The 21,568-nt window shown below is 48.5% G+C and overlaps 2 protein-coding genes across 2 annotated transcripts; both read right to left on the bottom strand.

Moving 5' to 3' along the window:
* Positions 1 to 440: 440 nt before the first annotated feature.
* On the bottom strand, positions 441 to 10,027 carry LOC308265011 (olfactory receptor 2T27-like; the record flags this gene model as incomplete). Its single annotated transcript, XM_080698642.1, has 2 exons — positions 441 to 1,407; positions 9,999 to 10,027. 2 exons carry the CDS (start codon positions 10,025 to 10,027, stop codon positions 441 to 443), a joined length of 996 nt encoding a protein of 331 aa, XP_080554768.1.
* A 10,409-nt stretch (positions 10,028 to 20,436) lies between these two features.
* Positions 20,437 to 21,372, bottom strand: LOC308265012 (olfactory receptor 2T29-like; the record flags this gene model as incomplete). Its single annotated transcript, XM_080698643.1, has 1 exon — positions 20,437 to 21,372. One exon carries the CDS (start codon positions 21,370 to 21,372, stop codon positions 20,437 to 20,439), a length of 936 nt encoding a protein of 311 aa, XP_080554769.1.
* Positions 21,373 to 21,568: the final 196 nt, after the last annotated feature.

Here is a 21,568-nt window from a genome sequence, read left to right on the forward strand (position 1 = left end):
TTTGAGGGATAGCAAAGAGGCAGTGTAACTGGAGGGAGTGAAGGAGAGGGTGCTGACAAAGAAGACTGGGGGAACAGGAGAGGGTTAAAGGGCTTTGTGGGGCCATTGGCATCTACCGGGATGGGAAAAGGAGGCCTTAGACATTCAACAACACAGAGGTGATGGGCTGTTGCTGCAACCACAAAGGAAGGCTGGAAAGAGAGTGGGGAGTTGAACAATCTAGACAACTCTCTGAAGAAGGAGAGGGGCAGTAACTGGGGGTTTCTCCTTTCACTTATCTGTATGTAGATCGGGACTTGACTTTTTTTGCCCCAGAAGGGAACACTAGAATGAGGGAATTCTATAACCACAGAATAGACAAGTCCTCTGCTTCTCAACCCCCGTGCCTTATTGCATATGACTAAACTAAGTTCCGGTGTCTGCAGTCCCCTCTCCTGGTCTCAGGCACTTCTACTGGATCCACACCTTCCTATGACCTTCTTCATTGCCCCTGTCACCTCCTTGTTCCTGAGGCTGTATATGACAGGGTTAAGCATGGGTGTGAGAACGGTGTAAAAGACAGACACTACATCATCCTGTCCAGGAGAGTGGTAGGATGCAGGTAACATGTAGGTGTAGACAAGTGGTCCATAGAAGAGGTTGACGACTGTCAGGTGGGAGGAACAGGTGCCCAGGGCCTTCCGACGGCCCTCCACGGAGTGCATCCGGAGCACAGTCAGCAGGATGAGTGCATAGGAGGTGGTGATAAAAGTTATGGGCACTAGGAGGACCACCACACCGGTCAGGAAGAGCACCCGCTCGTAAGCTTCTGTGTCTGCACAGGCCAGTGCCAGCAGCGAGGGCACTTCGCAGAAGAAGTGAGAGATCTTCCGTGAGCCACAATAGGGGAACTGAAGGGTCAGTGAGGTCTGGATGGAAGCATTGAGGGACCCTCCCAGCCAGGAGGCCACCACCATGAGCAGGCAAACCCGGTGGCTCATGAGCACTGGGTAGCGCAGAGGATTGCAGATGGCCACATAGCGGTCGTAGGCCATGAGGGCCAGCAGGAGGCACTCTGCAGCTCCCAGGAACATGAAGAAAAACATCTGTGCCCCGCATCCTGCAAAGGAGATGCTCGTCCAACCAAAGAGGAAACCGACTATCATCTTGGGAACTGTGACTGAAGTAAAGAAGATGTCCAGAAAGGACAGCTGGCTGAGAAGGAAGTACATGGGCGAGTGCAGGCGGACATCAGCCCAGATCAGGAGGACCATGGCAGTGTTGCCGGCCATGGCGAGGACATAGACCATCACCACCATGCTGAACAGGAACAGGTGTGTTGGGCTCCGGTTAAAAAGGCTAGTGAGAACAAAACCAGTGCTGGAGGAATGGTTCCAGTGCCCTCCACCAGCCTCCTGCAGGGCCTCACTGTGGGGAGGAAAGTGAATCAGCTCATCAGGGGTGCAAAACCACTCAGAGAGAGAAGAAAGGGTAACAAAAGAACATCAACTGGGGAGGTCAAAAGGACAGCGGGAGTTCTTTGTAGGATTTTTTGCAAAGTTTTGTAGGGTATTATTTCATGATAAAAATTATTATTAAATATGTAACATGCAGCCAAAGCAGTATTCAGGGGTAAAATTATGACCCCAAATGTGTATATCAGAAAAGAAGAAACACAAATTATCTGAGTTCCCATCTCAAAAAACTAAAAAAAGAGCAATACATTACAATGCTCTCCCCGTTAATAAAATACACAGAGTTGTCATCATTTCCCTTGGGAATGATTTGGAGCCCGACAGGCTTCCTTTCCAAAATTACATGGATTCAGGTGAGGTAAAATCTCAGGGAACATCAAGATAAGCTATGATGGTAAAGAAGTCACCTAAAGGAATTTTAGGAGGTGTGGAGGATGGGTGAGGTCAGCCCAAGTACTGTGCCTGTGGATGAGGCTGTTAGGGAGCTGGTGAACACCTGCTCATCAGGTAGATGCTCCCAGTCATAACAGAACATTGGAACCCTTGTCCCTGCATCCTGAGTCTGAGGCAATGCCCTATACTCTAGCTTATTTCTGGGCTTGGGTCTGATAGCAAAGGGAGCAAAGGGAGCAATTGAAGGGAAATAAAATGAACTGCCCAGTGTTCTATGACGAAGTTGAGAATGTGAGAGAATGCTGGTGCTGGAGGGCACCACTGTGTCACTGGGACAGTGTGAGAAGTCAACAGAGTGTCTTGGAGGCATGCCAGGATGTGACAGACAATACCCAAATCCTGCTTGCCTGCTACAGTCACCAGTTGGGGGGTGAACCTGTTTTCTATTTCCCTGATTCTAGCCTCTGAGGGTAGCCTGCAGGAACCTGTGCTGCTCAGTACCTCCACACTGTGCTGATGGGTGGTCTGTGCTGAAACCCACTGGCCAGAGCACTGTTCACTTCTCATCATCTTACAGTAGAAGGTGAAGCTGGGATTGGCCTTGGATCCCACAGCTAGATAGCAGGAGCCTTCCAGGAAGCAACTCCCTTGTTGCGCTCCTCCAACTGTGCCAGAAGTCTCCTATAACTGCAGCCTTTAATGCCTACCATGCCTAAGCTGCTCACTCTGGGCATGCAGGTTTCTTAGATCTTAATCAAATAAATCCAAAGCCTGAATATCTTAGGGGCTCAGAGTCCATTCCCAAAGCCTGTCACAAACACTGTTAAATCCAAGCATTCTACCCGGGCCTCCAGTTGAAGATGTGACAGTTCATCTATTTTCTATACTTACGATGTTTTGACATCTTAAAGTCTTGAGGACCTGGAGGGGCCTGCACCTCCCAGGGTTAGTTAAATTCTAGAGACAGCAAATCACTCACCTGCCAGCATGCCTTTGAGATGCAAACTATGCAATGTAGAGTCTAGACCCCTATCTACCTTTTTTTAATCCAAGCTCCTACAGTTTGAAACAGTATCTTTCTGTCCTATAGAATAAAGAACCAAATTCTAACAATTAGAGACCACACCATAACACAGAGCCTGCTAAATTTATTCAAGTTATCCAATCTAACACCTGCATAATTACTCACCCTTCCCACAAGAAGCCCATTGAAGGTTTCACTTCTGTATTCTCACTGCTGCCTCCTGACCCATCATCCCCAGTGCCTCCCCATGTGGCATGCTTCCTGTGCTTGAGAACTGTAACAATCATCAGCACTATGGCCACGGTCTTCTGATCTGCTGGCCTTACCCTACCTGAGTAAAAATGAAGTCTCAGATACATTTTTTTTTTTTTTTTGCATGTCTGGGGTTGAAACCCAGGGGCATTTGACCTCCAAGCTACACCTCTTGCCCTACTTTTTATTCTTTATTTTGAAACAGGGTCTCACTAAGTTGCAAAGGGCCTCAATAAATAGCTGAGGCTGTCCGTGAGCTACAATCCTCCCATCTCAGCCTCTCAAATAACTGGGATTACAAGTGTGCGCCACCATGCCTGACCTCAGATAAATTTAAAAACCTTACCCCTAGAGATAATTTTCTTACATTGTCCCTGGCTTAGGTGCAACTTGGGTCTCAAACGTCTCAAAACCACTAGATTTTTGCACCTGGAAGGAAGCAATTTCAACATTTTATTGGTGAGCAGTATGGACCTTGCTTGGACCACAAACTTTACCTTCCAGACCACATATGAAACCCTCATACCATTTCTTTTTTTTTTTTTTTTTTTTTTTTTTTTTTAGATTTTATTTTATTTTTTTTAATTAATTTATTTTTTAAATTGGTGCATTGTAGTCATATATCAATCACATTGGAGTACAAGACTTGAGAGGATATACAAGCACACATCATCCAATTAGCCCTCCTCCAGCCCCCATCCCATTCCCTCCCCCTCCCTCCATCCCACACTTCTTTGGTGATTTACTTTGATACATTTGTTTATGTACCTCCTGCATTTTAAAGAGGCTCCGTCCTCCAGTATTACATACCCTCTGATTGATCACATTAGTTGCTTCACTATAGGGCCCTTTCTATAGCTCAACCTCTTCCTGTTGCCCTTTTCCTCCTAGTTATTGCTGATTAAGAGAAGCGTCTGATTTATATTTTCTGCGATATTTCTCTGTGCATGCTGCGTTGCAAGTACCAATCCCACTCTTGATGGTCCCAGTAGTGGCCTGGCTACTCAGTGGACTGATCCAGACCTCGCTGGCTCACGCAGAGGCCTTGCCTCATGGGAGGACCCAGTTCTGGTCTCGCTGGCCCCTGAACCGGTCAAACCCCTAAGCTGGCTTTGGTCCCGACCTTGGAGGCCGCAGGAGTGAACTTGCCTCACGCCAGGCTCCGATGCTGGCCATTGGCCCCTGCACCGGTCTAACCCCTTGGCAGGATTCCAATCCCGGCCTCGGAGGCCCCAACACTGGTAATGCCTCACGGCAGGCTCCGATGCCGGCCTCACTGGCCCCAGCACCGGCCTAACCCCATGACAGGCTCTTATCCTGGCCTCAGAGGCCCCAGTACCGGCCTTGCCTCACGGCAGGCTCCGATGCCGGCCTCACTGGCCCCAGCACCGGCCTAACCCCTCGGCAGGCTCTTATCCTGGCCTCGGAGGCCCCAGCACCGGCCTAACCCCTCGGCATGCTCCGATCCCGGCCTCGGAGGCCCCAGGACTGGTCATGCCTCACGGCAGGCTCCGCTGCCGGCCTCGTTGGCCCCAGCACCGGCCTAACCTCTCGGCAAGCTCTTATCCTGGCCTCGGAGGCCCCAGTACCGGCCTTGCCTCACGGCAGGCTCCGATGCCGGCCTCGCTGGCCCCAGCACCGGCCTAACCCCTCGGCAGGCTCTTATCCTGGTCTCGAGGCCCCAGTACCGGCCTTGCCTCAAGGCAGGCTCCGATGCCGGCCTCGCTGGCCCCAGCACCAGCCTAACCCCTCAGCAGGCTCTTATCCTGGCCTCGGAGGCCCCAGTACCGGCCTTGCCTCACGGCAGGCTCCGATGCTGGCCTCACTGGCCCCAGCAGCGGCCTAACCCCTAGGCAGGCTCCGATCCCGGCCTCAGAGGCCCCAGTACCGGCCTTGCCTCAAGGCAGGCTCCGATGCCGGCCTCGCTGGCCCCAGGACCGGCCTAACCCCTCGGCAGGCTCTTGTCCTGGCCTCGGAGGCCCCAGTACCGGCCTTGCCTCACGGCAGGCTCCGATGCTGGCCTCGCTGGCCCCAGCAGCGGCCTAACCCCTCGGCATGCTCCGATCCCGGCCTCGGAGGCCCCAGCACTGGTCATGCCTCACGGCAGGCTCCGCTGCCGGCCTCGTTGGCCCCAGCACAGGCCTAACCCCTCGGCAAGCTCTTATCCTGGCCTCGGAGGCCCCAGTACCGGCCTTGCCTCACGGCAGGCTCCGATGCCGGCCTCGCTGGCCCCAGCACCGGCCTAACCCCTCGGCAGGCTCTTGTCCTGGCCTCGGAGGCCCCAGTACCGGCCTTGCCTCACGGCAGGCTCCGATGCCGGCCTCGCTGGCCCCAGCACCGGCCTAACCCCTCGGCAGGCTCCGATCCCGGCCTCGGAGGCCCCAGCACTGGTCATGCCTCAAGGCAGGCTCCGATGCCGGCCTCGCTGGCCCCAGCACCGGCCTAACCCCTTGGCAGGCTCTTATCCTGGCCTCGGAGGCCCCAGTACTGGCCTTGCCTCACGGCAGGCTCCGATGCCGGCCTCGCTGGCCCCAGCACCGGCCTAACCCCTCGGCATGCTCCGATCCCGGCCTCGGAGGCCCCAGCACTGGTCATGCCTCACGGCAGGCTCCGCTGCCGGCCTCGTTGGCCCCAGCACCGGCCTAACCCCTCGGCAAGCTCTTATCCTGGCCTCGGAGGCCCCAGTACCGGCCTTGCCTCACGGCAGGCTCCGATGCCGGCCTCGCTGGCCCCAGCACCGGCCTAACCCCTTCGCAGGCTCTTATCCTGGCCTAGAGGCCCCAGTACCGGCCTTGCCTCAAGGCAGGCTCCGATGCCGGCCTCAATGGCCCCAGCACCGGCCTAACCCCTCAGCAGGCTCTTATCCTGGCCTCGGAGGCCCCAGTACCGGCCTTGCCTCACGGCAGGCTCCGATGCCGGCCTCGCTGGCCCCAGCAGCGGCCTAACCCCTCGGCAGGCTCCGATCCCAGCCTCGGAGGCCCCAGCACTGGTCATGCCTCAAGGCAGGCTCCGATGCCGGCCTCGCTGGCCCCAGCACCGGCCTAGCCCCTCGGCAGGCTCTTATCCTGGCCTCGGAGGCCCCAGTACCGGCCTTGCCTCACGGCAGGCTCCGATGCCGGCCTCGCTGGCCCCAGCACCGGCCTAACCCCTCGGCAAGCTCTTATCCTGGCCTCGGAGGCCCCAGTACCGGCCTTGCCTCACGGCAGGCTCCGATGCCGGCCTCGCTGGCCCCAGCACCGGCCTAACCCCTCGGCAAGCTCTTATCCTGGCCTCGGAGGCCCCAGTACCGGCCTTGCCTCACGGCAGGCTCCGATGCCGGCCTCGCTGGCCCCAGCACCGGCCTAACCCCTCGGCAGGCTCTTATCCTGGCCTCGAGGCCCCAGTACCGGCCTTGCCTCAAGGCAGGCTCCGATGCCGGCCTCGCTGGCCCCAGCACCGGCCTAACCCCTCAGCAGGCTCTTATCCTGGCCTCGGAGGCCCCAGTACCGGCCTTGCCTCACGGCAGGCTCCGATGCCGGCCTCACTGGCCCCAGCAGCGGCCTAACCCCTCGGCAGGCTCCGATCCCGGCCTCAGAGGCCCCAGTACCGGCCTTGCCTCAAGGCAGGCTCCGATGCCGGCCTCGCTGGCCCCAGCAGCGCCCTAACCCCTCGGCAGGCTCCGATCCCGGCCTCGGAGGCCCCAGCACTGGTCATGCCTCAAGGCAGGCTCCGATGCCGGCCTCGCTGGCCCCAGCACCAGCCTAACCCCTCGGCAGGCTCTTGTCCTGGCCTCGGAGGCCCCAGTACCGGCCTTGCCTCAAGGCAGGCTCCGATGCCGGCCTCGCTGGCCCCAGCACCGGTCTAACCCCTCAGCAGGCTCTTATCCTGGCCTCGGAGGCCCCAGCACCGGCCTAACCCCTCGGCAGGCTCTTATCCTGGCCTCGGAGGCCCAAGTACCGGCCTTGCCTCATGGCAGGCTCTGATGCCAGCCTCGCTGGCCCCAGCACCGGCCTAACCCCTCAGCAGGCTCCAGTCCCGTCCTCGGGGGCCCCAACACTGGCCTTGCCTCACGGCAGGCTCCGATGCCGGCCTCGCTGACCCCAGCACCGGCCTAACCCCTCAGCAAGTTCCGGACCCGACCTCGGAGGCCCTAGCACAAGCCTTGCATCATTGCAGGCTCCAATGCCGGCCTCGCTGGCCCCAGCATCGGTCTAACCCCTCTGCAGGTTCCAATCCCGGCCACGGAGGCCTCAGTAGTGGCCCTGCCTCACAGCAAGCTCCAATGTCGGCCACTGGCCCCGGCGCCCGCCTAGCCCCTCAGCAGGTTCCGATCACTGTCTCTGTGGTTAGTATTTCAAAGGTTCCAGTTGTAATGTATCAGATCTCTGCCTCCCCCAAATATTGGCCACTGGCATTGCCACTGCCTCCACCGTTTCAAATCCTTCCCAGGCTCTTTTTCCACTCTGAATGTTGTCCAGTGTTCCTAAGCATGCGTGATGGTAGCATTCGACATTTGGTGTAATTTCTCCAAAAAAATAAAGTTGGTAAGATCCGGTTTCTGCTTCTCCTGAATACAAGTCTCTACCACCATCGCGAAGAACTCTTTCAACACCGCATTTCTCCTTGGTCTCCGCTAAACTCTCTCCTTATATGTGATGTCTGAGATTCTTAACAATATAGAGAAATAGCAGTCCTCTTTCACGGCGAATTTTTCCATAAGTTCCAGTGCATTTAGATAAGTTTTGTCTGCATCTCCAGTGTCCTGGCATCCATAACGGCTTTCTTACCACCTCTCCGATATTTTTCTTTATCTTTTTCTGTTCTGGGCCCGGTTTCTCCAGGGGTCTGGCGTGCTACTCGCAGTTCGGCCTGGGGCCCAGAGTCCCGCGACCCGGGCCCCATCTGGCGTGCCCAGCCCGCGACCCCTGCCCAGAACCCAGCGTCTTACTGGGTCTGGTTTCTCCAGGGGTCTGGCGTGCTACGCGCAGTTCGGCAGGGGCCCAGAGTCCCGCGACCCGGGCCCCATCTGGCGTGCCCAGCCCGCGACCCCCGCCCAGAACCCAGCGTCTTACTGGGTCCGGTTTCTCCAGGGGTCTGGCGTGCTACCCGCAGTTCGGCAGGGGCCCAGAGTCCCGCGACCCGGGCCCCATTAGGCGTGCCCCGCCCGCGACCCCTGCCCAGAACCCAGCGTCTTACTGGGCCTGGTTTCTCCAGGGGTCTGGCGTGCTACGCGCAGTTCGGCCCGGGGCCCAGGGTCCCGCGACCCAGGCCCCGGCTTTTGTGCGCCGTGCGCGACCCCTGCCCAGAACCCAGCGTCTTACTGGGCCTGGTTTCTCCAGGGGTCTGGCGTGCTACTCGCAGTTCGGCCTGGGGCCCAGAGTCCCGCGACCCGGGCCCCATCTGGCGTGCCCAGCCCGCGACCCCTGCCCAGAACCCAGCGTCTTACTGGGTCTGGTTTCTCCAGGGGTCTGGCGTGCTACGCGCAGTTCGGCAGGGGCCCAGAGTCCCGCGACCCGGGCCCCATCTGGCGTGCCCAGCCCCCCTCATACCATTTCTAGAGCAGCCTTTCTTAACTTCAGCATGACAGGCATTTTCAGCTGGACGATTCTCTGCCACTGGGGCTGTCCTGTACATTGTAGAATATTTAGCATCATCCTGAATTCTCAGGTTCCTCATCTCAAGAACTGTTAGGACTGTTGGGAGCACTAAGTGGTTTATGCATGCAGTACTTGAGACTAGGGATTAGGTCTTTATATTCTCCACAAAATGCAGTCCATGGTGGCCTTTAGCCAATGCTGGGGAATTATAGGTTTTATATGGTAAACAAATGAAACACATACTTGTTCTAAAAAAATAGATTACCTCTATTCCCCCCCCCTCCATGGCCATCTGAGCTCAGCATCCCCTCTGGGGGGCTGTGTATGGGTGTCTGACCCCAGGAATGCTTCCTTTGTCATTGGGCACTGTTGATTTTCTTCTCATAGTGGGTTCTTAGCTTCAAGGCACACACCTGCACTGAAACACATGTAGTATGCGTGCCAGTATGTGTGCATTTATATATGTGTTTGTGTGCTGGTGCATGTGGTATGTGTCTCAGAATAAGTACTTAAGAAAATTATTTTTTTCACAGTGTTCCAGAAAAAGATGCATTTTTAACATTTTTATCTCTTCTAGCATGTCTACATTAGAGTTGGCAATGAAGAACTACTAGAAAGAATGATAAAAGGAATCCTGTGCATTCTGTGCTATGTGAACTATATCTAGCCCAAGGTATTTTCTTTTTTGTATTTTTTTTACCCTGTGGTTTATTTCCTTATGTTTTAGATTTTTCCTTCCCCTCCCTCCCATTCCCCCCTCCCCTCCCCATCCCCCCTCTCTTCCTCTCTCTCTCTCTCTCTCTCTCTCTCTCTCTCTCTCTCTCTTTCTCCCCCCACCCCTTTGTTTTTTATTTTTATTTTTACAATTTTTTTGTGGTAGTGGGGATGGAACCCATGGGTATTATACCTCTGAGTATACCTCCACACCTACTTTTTATTTTTTATTTTCAAACAATGTCTCACTAAGTTGCAGAGGGCCTCATTAAGTAGCTGAGGCTGGCTGGGAACCTGTGATCCTCCTGTCTCAGCCTCCCAAGTACTAGGATTACAGGCATGTGCTACCATGCCCAGGATTTTTTTTTTTTTTTTTTTTTTTACAAATTTAAAGCATTTCATTTATAGAAAAGGGCAGTGTTAAAGTTAAAAAAAAATCAGACTGTCAGAGATTCTAAATGCTAGAAAATTTGACAAAAGAGATGCTGTGAAGCTTCCCTGGTGAGTCCATTTCCACCTGTAGGACGTCACGCCTGGGGCAGGGGTTTAGGTAATCTCTGGAACCTCTGTTGTGCCTCCACTCACCTCACGTTGTCGCTGTCCACGATCGCCATCAGGAGTCATGCCCTCACGCTGGCTTTTTTATTTTTTCCATATGCTTCCTGAGTTCCAGGCTGTGTCTCAGAAACCAGAGCTGTTCCCATGGGACGTCTACATGGCTGACTGTGAAAGCTGAGATGTGAAATTTGTCTCCTTTGACACAGGGCACCACACCCCTGAAAACTTCTTCTTTTTCCTTTAGGGTCCCTCTTTTCCTTTACTGCAATTAGAGTGAGCTGCTCCCTGTTGCTAGAACACTTCTGTGCTTCATACTGATGGGAATGGACAGCTTTTGTGTTGAACCGACCCTACTTTCCTGACCCCAGAGACTGGGGTTGAGAGTCCTGGTTAGCACTTAGCTGTGCAATGGAGGCTTAGTCTCAGGTCACAGATGCTATGAAGGGCTCTGTAGCAGAAGTCCTTAGGCCTGTCTGTGTGTTGAAATGATGTGTGGAGCCCAAAGAATACAGGTACTCATGCCTCACTCCCAGAACTAGTAATCAGATTGGTCTGGAATGTAGCTTGGTCTTGGAAAGGTTTCAAGGATTTCCAGATGGTTCTAATCTGCAGATGAGTCTGGGAACTGCTGAGTTAGAGATTTCACAGACAGACAATGACAGATGTGTCAGTTGCTGATCCCCAGGCTTCCTTAACAGCAGCAATTCTTTGATCACAGTGAAAATTCTCCTCTATTCTTGATTTACCAAACCAAAGTCTCTGGGCAGGGCTTAGAAGGCTTGTTCTATCTTTGAAGGCCTTCAGCTGATCCAGTATTCAGAGTGTTGAGAACCACTGCTCCAGCCCAGAGTTCTCACCCAGAGGTGATTCCCCCCAGGGGCATCAGTCAATGTCAGAAGGCCTTTTGGGGTTTCATGATGAGGAGATGGGGATGTTAATGACATAGAGTGGGAATATGCCAGGGATGCTGCTAAACACCATACTGTGCACACAGTAGGCCCTCACAGCAGAAAACTAACCTGCCCCAAGTGTCCATAGTACCGAGGTTGAGAAGGTCTGCATCTGCCTTCTTCTTGTTTCCTGTGGTGAGTTTGGTCTGTGTTCCAGTCAGCATTCTTGCAGCTATAATCTAAAAGATTGACCATGTAACTTAAATTTTATTTTCTTATGGTTTCAGGTTCAGTCCATGCGAGACCAGGTACTGCAGACTCAGGGCATGGTGGCAGGAAATGGAGAGAGGAAAAGCACAGAGACTGTGCTCACATCATGGAGGCCAGAAGAGAGAAGAAGAGGAAGAAGAAGAAGAAGAAGAAGAAGAAGAAGAAGAAGAAGGAGGAGGAGGAGGAGGAGGAGGAGGAGGAGGAGGAGGAGGAGGAGGAAGAGGAAGAGGAGGAGGAGGAGGAGGAGGAGGAGGAGGAGGAGGAGGAGGAGCCATACATATATAATCTCCAAGGTCCCAGCTAGGGATCCACCTCCTCTAGCCATTCCATACCAGTTTACTGGGTACCACCCAGGTAAATTCGTTACAATGGATTTATCTATTGCTGGGATCACTGCACTCATAACTCCAATATATCAGCCCTGAATATTAATAAATGAGCTATTAAAGGGATATTTTATATCTAACTCTAACACTATGCATCAAATTCATGCTCCTGCAGGCATTTTTATGCTAGGGCCTGTGGAGCAGGGAGGAGAGCAGAACACACTGTACTGAGAGAGGCCAGGGGCCTGCTGGGCAGAGGGATGTGGCCACCCCCCAATTGCAGAAGGAAAGGAAAGGTCAGCTCACTCATCAACTGGAGAAACTTTAGAAGTAATGGAAAGTCACATCATTTGCAGCATGCGAACAACCTCAGCCTGGGCATTAGAGGATACAAGACAAGGCAGGTCTAAGCTTCCTGCAAGCAGCTGCCATGGCTGATGTGGGTACTTGGGGTGTGAAAGGCACAGGAAAAACTGCAGGTCCTTTCACTGTGTGATACTGGGTGGCATTGAGGTCCCACACACATAAGCTCAGTGCCCACCAAAAAACAGCAGCAGCCAGGTGGTTGCTCAGTAATGGTCAAGGGAAGCACCTGGCTTATGGATGGAATTTCCAGAGTTCTGCTGGATCATCTCATTGTTCTGTAACCATGGTCCAAATCAGAACAAGAAGGTTATGAGAGCGACTGACCTGTGGGCCATTTGTCTCCAGCTGAGACAGGCATGGGGGAGAGGCAGGTATCTCTGATCCACAGTTTTCCATGACATTGGGATTTCTCAGCTCTGCAGTCTCTGTTCACACAAGTGGCCCTCACATTTCTGTCAGCATTCTGTGTTCCCAGACCATGCTAGGTGTGCCTTTTATTAGCCAGTAGAAAGCCAGGACTCACAGATGGCAGTGGTGAGTTCTAGCTCATTCTGACCCAAACCCACTGCAGGCTTTGTGTGTGTGTGTGTGTGTGTGTGTGTGTGTGTGTGTGTGTGTGGTACTGGGGTTCCTAGAAGCCCTTCTACCTCCAGGATACACTCCAAGACCTATTTTATATTTTTATTTAGAAACAGGGTCTCCTAAGCCAGCGCGTGCGGCTGGCTTCAAACCTGCGCTATCCTCCTGTCTCCACCTCCCAAGCGCAGGGATTACAAGTGTGCACCACCACGCCCGGCCTCCACTGCAGGTTTTGATTACATTTTAACTGCTGTCCAAAATCTTACATCTCCAAAATTGTTAATGACTAGTGACTAAATGATAATCTAATTCAAACAATTACTTTTAAAATGTCAATTAATAGACTTTCTTTAACTCCATACCATATAATTTATTGATACTGATCAAATAATACCTGGGTGAAAACATCAAAAGAAACAGCATATATGCCAGAAAGAAAAAGGCAGATGGAGGAAAATTAGTGACTCCCTAGTTCTCTTCCCTAGCCACCCAACTGGCCAATAAATACTTGAACGGACGTCCCATGGCTAATGAATATGGGGTGAGATGGGTTACAGGGAGAATATCCTGGTAGAAAGAGTTGCTTGTTTTTAAAATGGGGCTAGCCTGGCGGTGTGGCACATGCTTGTAATCCCAGTATTTGGGAGGCTGAGGCAAGAGGATCACAGGTTCATAGCCAGCCTCTGGTACTTAGTGAGGCCCTCCACAACTTAATAAGACCCTGTTTAACAATAAAGAATAAAAAATAGGGGTAGAGGTGGAGCTTGGAGGTAGAATGCCTCTGGGTTCAATCCCCAGTACTGTAAAAAATAATAAGTAAGTAAGTAAATAAATAAATAAATAAATAAGAACTAGGGCTGATGGAGGGGGATTTTGTCTCTTTATCCTCTGGGTTCTTTACAGATTGGGGTGGGGTTAGCCTCACCTGTGCATTACCTGAGGCTCTGTAGCTGGGATGGATGAGTCTTCCAAATTGAAAGCTGAAGAATTTCCTCTCTGCTGGCTCTCATTTTTTTCTCAGGGTTCTCTGTGTAGGAAATTTTGTGATTTCAGAAAGAAGCTCCAATATAGATTTTAATGAATTAGAAGGAAGAGCAAGGGTCAAAGTCTGAGATTAAGCTCCTGAGAGGTGGGAACCACTCTCAGAAAACCCACATATACTTTCTCTCTGTAAGGAAGTGCCTTCAGGGCACCAGGGCCCTCAGACTATTGTTGTAAACCTTTGCATATATTCACAAAACTCTTGTAAGGCGGGCTGGGGCAGATGTAAACAGATCAACACAGCTTCGTCATCTTGGTGTCAGGGGAAACTACTTGCAAGGTGGCAATTAGAGACAGGAAGCTCCTTTCTCCCTCCCTCCTACCCTCCCTCAGTCCTAATTTCAATAATAAAGTTGATTTCAGTTATTGCGTTTAAAAGATCTTATTGTTCTAATGTACTTCCATCAATTTGAAAGAAATTATAATGGAAAGGAAGCTAATATTTCTCTATCTCCTATTTCATGTTAGCTATGTAGCATACTTCCTCATTGTAGGGTAGTATTTTGAAGGGGCTAATAACTTATTCTCTTATACATGAAAAACAAATGTCCAGAAGGTTAGTTAGCTTAGTGCTCAAGGTCACCTACTCAGCAAAGGGCAGGTCTAGGGTGTAAGCCCAGGTCAGGTCACTCCCAAGCCCTTACCACCCAGTCTACTGTGCATGTACCATACTGGCCATACTAGCCTTGATTTATACTTGAGAATGTAGGTCATTTGACATGCACAGATGCTGCAACAGGTCTGTTTGGGGGTCAGGTCTACACAGGCCTAATAAATCATGAAATCTATGACTTTGGTCTATTTCCCAACATAAGATGTGTGATCATTTTACCAATAGTAAAATAATGCTGTTAGAGCTGAGGATGATGTCACTGTTGTGTCTTGTTCTTGGCTAGCATTGAAATAAAGCCAGAACTACTGCAAGCTTAAGCCTGAGCTTAAAGAAATTTTCTGAAAATGATAAAATTAAAAGCATAGTATAAAACTGCTGTGATTACACTGATTAAAAATAATATATTTTATACATTCAGAAAGGAAATGAAAGAAATTTGGATCTTGAGCTGATGAATGATAAGTGTTCCTCTTACATTTTATTTTTATTTTTACTACCACAAGCTTATCATAAATCTGTTATTTATAGTAATAAATGCAACAATATTAAATTGGTTGTGGATGGTCAAGTTTTAATAAAATTCAAAATGGCAGGTTGTTTGGTTAGACTTAACCACCACTATAATCTATTAGAAACTGGATTTTACTCTGGCTCCCCCTAAGGAATTTAAGAGAACTTGGAGTTGGTTTTATACTCCCCTGTATTGGAGACAGCAGGGATAATTATTTATACGATTGTTCTCCAAACTTGAATTCACAGTGGAGAGAACCAGCTCCCAGAAGGGCGAGGTACTTTCCATGGTTGGTGCAGACTCCACAGAGAACTCTGGGGCTCTCCATAGCCTTTGCCCCGGGGGCTTCTCTTCTGCTCACCGGAGCCTGCTGGGCATCTCTGACAAATAGGATGGGTTCCCGGGCAGGTGGCACAGATTCTAGATAATCAGCACCAACTGAGGAATGCGCTGCTGAGGGGGTTATTAGTGCGGTTCCGGGGACCATCACCACCAGGGATCTGGGGAACCACGGACCTACTCCAAGGCTCTCCTGCAGAAGCTTCATAATTAGAGAACTCACTAGGTGTTAACACTGTCACATGGATAACTGAATGATCTTTCTTAAAAAAAAACAAATGGTCTTTTTCTTTGGAGATTTTATTCTCAGGCTATCTCTTCTTTGAGTAGAGGCCTATGGCCTGGCCAGCCAGATTACACGTAGGCCTTTGTGTTACTTCTCAGTGAGTCTCCTTAACAACCAATATTTATGCATTTGGCACATATGAAATCTTTTATTTTTAATTAATTAAAAATTATATTTTATTTATAATTTGATAAATTACAGGTGTGTATATTCATGTGGCACAAAATGACTTACGGATAGTGACTAATTTCATAGTAACGTGGAATCATTTAATGCAGAATAGTTAAAGCAAGCTAATTAACATCTATCACTTCACTTATCATGTTTTGATAAACATATGAGAACATTTTACTTATTTTATTTTATTTTATTTTATTTATTTTTTGCGGGTCTGGGGATGGAACCCAGGGGCATTTGGCCTCCGAGCTACACCCTTGCCCTATTTTTTTTTTATTCTTTATTTTGAAACAGGGTCTCACTGAGCTGCAAAGGGCCTCACTAAGTAGCTGAGGCTGTCCGCGAACCACGATCCTCCCGTCTCAGCCTCCCAAATGCCTGGATTACAAGCGTGCGCCACCACGCCCGGCTATATGAGAACATTTTAAATTTGTTCTCTCAGTGATTTTGAAAGGCATCATAATTATTTACTGCATTCACCATACTGTGCGATACACCTCAATGGGAAAAACACTGTTAATTCTCCCTAATCCAGTCTTTGTACCCTTTGGATGTTATCTTCCTGTTCCCTTTCCTCTCCCAACCCCAGCCTCTGGTAACCAGCATTCCACCCTTTGCTTCTCTGAGTTTGCTTTTAGTTCCACTCATAATGCAGCATTCGTCTTTCTGTGTCTGGTGTATTTCACTTACCATAATGTCCTCCAATTCCATCTTTTGGGTTGTTGAAAAATAACCCAGAGACATTCTACCTCTGAAATACACTCCAGCGCTATTTTTTTTTTTTTTTTTTTTTTGGTGGTACTGGGGTTCCTGGAAGCCCTTCTACCTCCGGGCTACACTCCCAGACCTATTTTATATTTTTGAAACAGGGTCTCTTACGCCAGCGCGGCTGGCTTCGAACCTGTGCGATCCTCCTGTTTCCGCCTCCCAAGCGCGAGGATTACAAGCGTGTGCCACCATGCCTGGCACTCCAGCGCTATTTTATTTTATTTTATTTTATTTTATTTTATTTTATTTTATTTTATTTTTTACTTGGAAACAGGATCTCACTAAGTTGCAGAGGTCCTTACTAAGTTTCTGAGGTTGGCAATGATCCTGTGATCCTTCCGTCTCACTCTCCCAAATACTGGAATCCTTTCTTTTGAGTGTGTGTGTGTGTGTGGGGGGGATACTGGGGACTGAGCTCAGCATGGGCATTCTACCTCTGACCTATACCCCCAGACATTTTTTAATTTTTTAAATTTTGAAACAGGGAGGGTCTCTAGGTTGGTGAGAGTCTCACTACTTACTGAGGCTGTCCTCATCCTGTCTCAACCTCCCAGGTACTGGGATTGCAAGTGTGCACCACCATGCCCGGCCCTTATTTTTAAGCTAAATAATAATATTTCATTCTGTATATATGCCACTTTTTGTCCATTTGTCTTTTGATGGACATTTAGTTTGATTCCCTACCTTGGTTATTAGTGAATAGTGCTGCACTGAACACAGAAGTATAGATATCTTTTTGCCATACTGATTTTACATTTTTAGGATAAATATACATCAGCAGGATTTCTGGGTCATATGGCAGTTCTATTTGTAATTTCTTGAGGAACATTTATGCATATTTGCTTTATTATGGTTGAACTAAATTTATTTTCTTATCAATAGAGTACAATAATGTGTATATCATCACAAATACCTTTTAACTTTCATCTTTTTGATATTAGCCATTCTAATATGTGTGAGGACATTATATATATATATATATATATATATATATATATATATATATATATATATATACTTTTCCTCAAAACCTTGTGCACAATTATTGAATTGGCATCAGAACAGATACCACAGTCGAACATGATATTGATTTTTATTTATTTATTTATTTATTTATTTTTATGTGGGTCTGAGGATAGAACCCAGGGGCATTCGACCTCCGAGCTACCCCCGTCCTATTTTTATTTATTTTGAAACAGGGCATCACTGAATTGCACAGGGCCTCACTAAGTACCTGAGGCTGTCTGTGAACCACAGTCCTCTGGTCTCAGCCTCCCAAATGCTAGGGATTACAAGTGTGTGCCACCACGCCCAGCTGATAGTGACATTTTAACCCAATTACTCTGCTTGTGGAATATTTTGGAAAGATGTGTTGATTAAGGTGGGTTCTATAGTTTTTGCCAAGCTTTCTCATAATCCATGTCATCACTCTGAGTCTGCCCCCCACATACTCCTCCTCTATGCTCTCACCCCAGAAAACTGGACTCCTTGCCTCTGAAACACTATACCTCTTGTCTCACCAGTCTTCCACATGATGGTTCTAACATTGGGAGCTTAAAATGGTTCTAATATTGGAAAATTGCCTTCTTTCTCTGATGTTAACTGCCATCATTGTAAGGACTCTACCAATCTATGGTCTTTACAGATTCAGTGTTAAAGGCCCAGTAACGTCTTTGGTGAACAAGGGGTGGTGGTGTTTGCTTGTAATCCCAGTACTTGGGAGGCTGAAACTGGAGGATCCGGGTTTGTGGACAGCCTCAGCTACTTAGTGAGACCCCCCACAACTTAGACCCTGTTTCAAAATAAAGAATAAAAATCGGGCTGGGGGTGTGTGTCTTGGTGATAAAATGCCCCCAGGTTCAATGCTCAGCACCATAAAATAAAAAAGTTGTTAGCTTTAGACAAAAGTCCAGCTTTATATAGTGTGAGCGGGGCAAATGGCTAAATACCTTTGTGGCTTAGTTGCATTGTTGTCACATTGAGCATATAAAAGAATGCACAGGGAAGAGCTGCTTCCTTTGCTGCTTTTCAGTAAGTGATGGGACAACAAGGCCTCGGGATTCCTTGAGCTTTATTCTTTTCTTGGAAGTCATCTGAGGACTAAGATTTTGGAATCACATTGTCAGTATCCTGAGTTATGGAGGCAGTTCCCTCCATGGGGTACTTTAGCATTGGCAAGAAGTTCCCTGATGCCAAGTCTCCTCTCTTATGGCTATAGCCCTTTAGATACTTTTTAAAAATTCTTTTAATTTTTTTATTGGTGCATTATATTCATACAACTTATTGGGGTAAAAAACTTGTGTGTACAAACATGTACTCATCGCTGATTTAACCCCTACCCAATTCCCACCCCATTTAGATACTTTTTATTTGCAATTTGGTACCCATAATTTCACTATGGAATAACAAAATTTCAGAATTGAGAGTGTCACCAAAAGATGTCACTGTTAGCCTAGCTAATGAAAATTAGGCCCGTGAAGGCTAATTGTGGTATCTTTTAAATTGCTAATTCACATAACTACATGGTGATGAAGAAATGCTGCTTAATTTAAAAACAAAAACTATACGTGAGGAGTTACCGAACCAAGTATGAAAAAATTGTTCCTAGAGTCCTTTGAAATGGATGGAAAAGTATAAATAAATGAGAGGTGGTGGTGACTCTAACTAGGGTTGTAACCATGCTGATAGACTAGTCATTATAATCAGCATTAGAATTTGGCCACTGTGACTTAAGCCCAGTGTCCAGAGCCTCTGAGGGACAGGCAGTCTTTGGGTTTTGAGGACCACTAAGTCACTCATTGAACTAGGAGTACTGGTGGTGTCTGCTGAATTCTTCTTCTCTTTAGCACTTCTAGACATTGTCAACAGCACACACTTTAAACTGAGGTGGCCAAAATTTGGAAGATATTAATTAAAAGAGAACACTTCTTCTCTCCTCCCTCATTAAATTAGCAACTCAAACTGAGCTGACGTCAGTGCAGGGGTCTGGCCTTACCTCAGTTTGCTTTGAGGAATGGGGTCTGTTCATAACCTCACACCTTAGTAATAACATTTGCTAGCCATTCTTCTGGGGAGAACAAAGGCAGCAGAAGGGAAAACATGAAGAGGAAGAAATCCAAGGAATTATCAAGGAGCAAAGCTTAATGTATTCATGATGTCTATATTGTGGTATACCTCTTTTTTGTCCTCCAGAATACAAATTTTGAATATAACAAAAATTTTGCATATATTTTATTTGAGCAGACTACTTTGATGAGCTGCACTCACAGAGTGTCTCTGAGGATCCACTGAGACGGTTATTGCAGGAGGAGCTCTGCTCATCTGGAGGTAGCCAGCCCTACAGCTGTGGCCGGCAAATCCAGAAGTAGCTCACCCACTGGCTGCTTCTGTCACTTCTTCCCACTACTGCTTCTCCTTCCATTATTGCTTTCTCATAAGGCACCATTCATCAAAACCAGACAAGTTCTTGCATCCGTTTTCTGTTCTATAAAAATAAGAGGTTGTTTCTAAGATCTCCCAGGGAATATGTCTAAGTGAGTCGCAGAGCACAGTCTCATGACTGGTTCTCAGGATGAGTTGCTTCAAAATGTGAAGGCCCTTTGTTTTCTTTTTTATCTTGTTATTAATGAACTTGCCATAGGCAGTTTTGTAGGGAATCACTCATGTAACAAAAATGGGATGGAGCCATCCTCCAAAAACCCAGAGCAAACGAATAATGGATAAATGAAGACATCAATATTTGCTATTACACAGAATTATTATATTTGTGGCACTAGGATTTCAATTCAGGGGCATCCTATCACTAAGCTACATCCCTAGCCCTATTTTATATTTTATTTTGAGACAGAGTCTCACTAAGTTGCTAAGGGTCTCATTAAATTGATGAGGCTGTCCACGAACCTGTGATCCTCCTGTGTCAGCCTTCCAAGTATTGGGATTACAGGCATGTACCACCACCCCCAGTCATGATGACAATTTTTAAAGAATGAACTTCAAAAACTTGGAAACTAGAGACTGAAACTGATCTAATCCTTGGTGATGTCACAGAATCAGGAAACATTTTACACCTAGAAATCAATCAAGGCCAGATTCAACTTTTTACTTGACACAGAAAAGTTAAATACAGCCTCTTATTTTCATGCAGCTGGCAGGTGTCCATGTAGGATCCTGTCCACACTTTCAGATCCTGAGATCTGAAAGCTCTGCTAAGTTATAAGTTAAGGCCATAGGGATAGATGCTGCATGTGTGGAAGTTTAGCTCAACATCTCTCTGGTGGTTCCAGAGGCTGCCTGCTTCTACTACTTTAACATGGATCTTTGACTCATGACTTTTCTCAGTGCAGCAAGCACCTCCTTGTTCCTCAGACTGTAGATGAGAGGGTTGAGCATGGGGGTGAAGATGGTATTGACCATGGAAAGTACCTCGTCCTGCTCTGCGGTGTGGAAAGAGTTGGGGGTCATGTAGATGATCAGGGCTGGGCCATAGTAGAGGCTCACCACAGTGAGATGAGAGGAGCAGGTGGCCAGGGCTTTCCTCTTGCCTGAAGGAGAATTCATGTGTAGGACTGTGAGGAAGATGAGAACATAAGAGGACACGATGAGTCCCAAGGGGAGAAGAACAAAAACGATGCAGACAACAGACACCACTGTCTCGTACAACGATGTGTCCTCACAGGAGAGCTTCAGCACGGCAGGCATCTCACAGAAGAAGTGGTGGATCTCCCTGGAGCCACAGAAGGGGAAGTGCATGGTGTAGATGGTGTTAATGAGGGAATTGAGAGCACCTCCACCCCAGGACACGAGGGCCATCTGCAGACAGACTCTGGAGTTCATGATAACTGGGTATCTCAGAGGGTTGCAGATGGCCACATAGCGGTCATAGGACATGAGGGTCAAAAGGAGACACTCACCACCCCCCAGGGCAAAGAAGAAGAAAATTTGAGTCCCACAGGCAGCTTTTGAGATGTCTTTCTTCCCAGAGAAAAAGTTGATGAGCATCTTTGGGACTGTCGTGGAAATTAAGGCCAGGTCAATGAGAGAGAGGTGGCTGAGCAGTGTGTACATGGGGGTGTGCAGGCGAGAGTCTACCCAGATCAAGAGGATCAGAACCGCATTCCCAGTGAAGGCGAAGATGTAAACCAGAAGAATGAAAGTGATGAGGATGCTGATGTGGCGCAGCGCTGGAAAAAGCCCCAGGAGCAGGAAATCTGTCACTGTTTCATTCCCGCTATCCATGTTCTGAACTCCAGACTTGAAGGAGAGGGTGTGTACAGAGCAATAAAAAAATGTGCAATGCTAACAAGGTGGGCTGGCTTTTCTTTTTTTTTATAGTTGTGTCAAAAATACTTCCTTTGAACCTCAGTATAAGTGCAAGGAAAAACAATAAAAAAATGAACATTTGGCACCAAAGCTTTTACTAGAGAAAAAGTCC

The sequence above is a fragment of the Muscardinus avellanarius genome (genome assembly GCF_963383645.1).
Source record: "Muscardinus avellanarius genome assembly, chromosome: 7".
NCBI lineage: Eukaryota > Metazoa > Chordata > Mammalia > Rodentia > Gliridae > Muscardinus > Muscardinus avellanarius.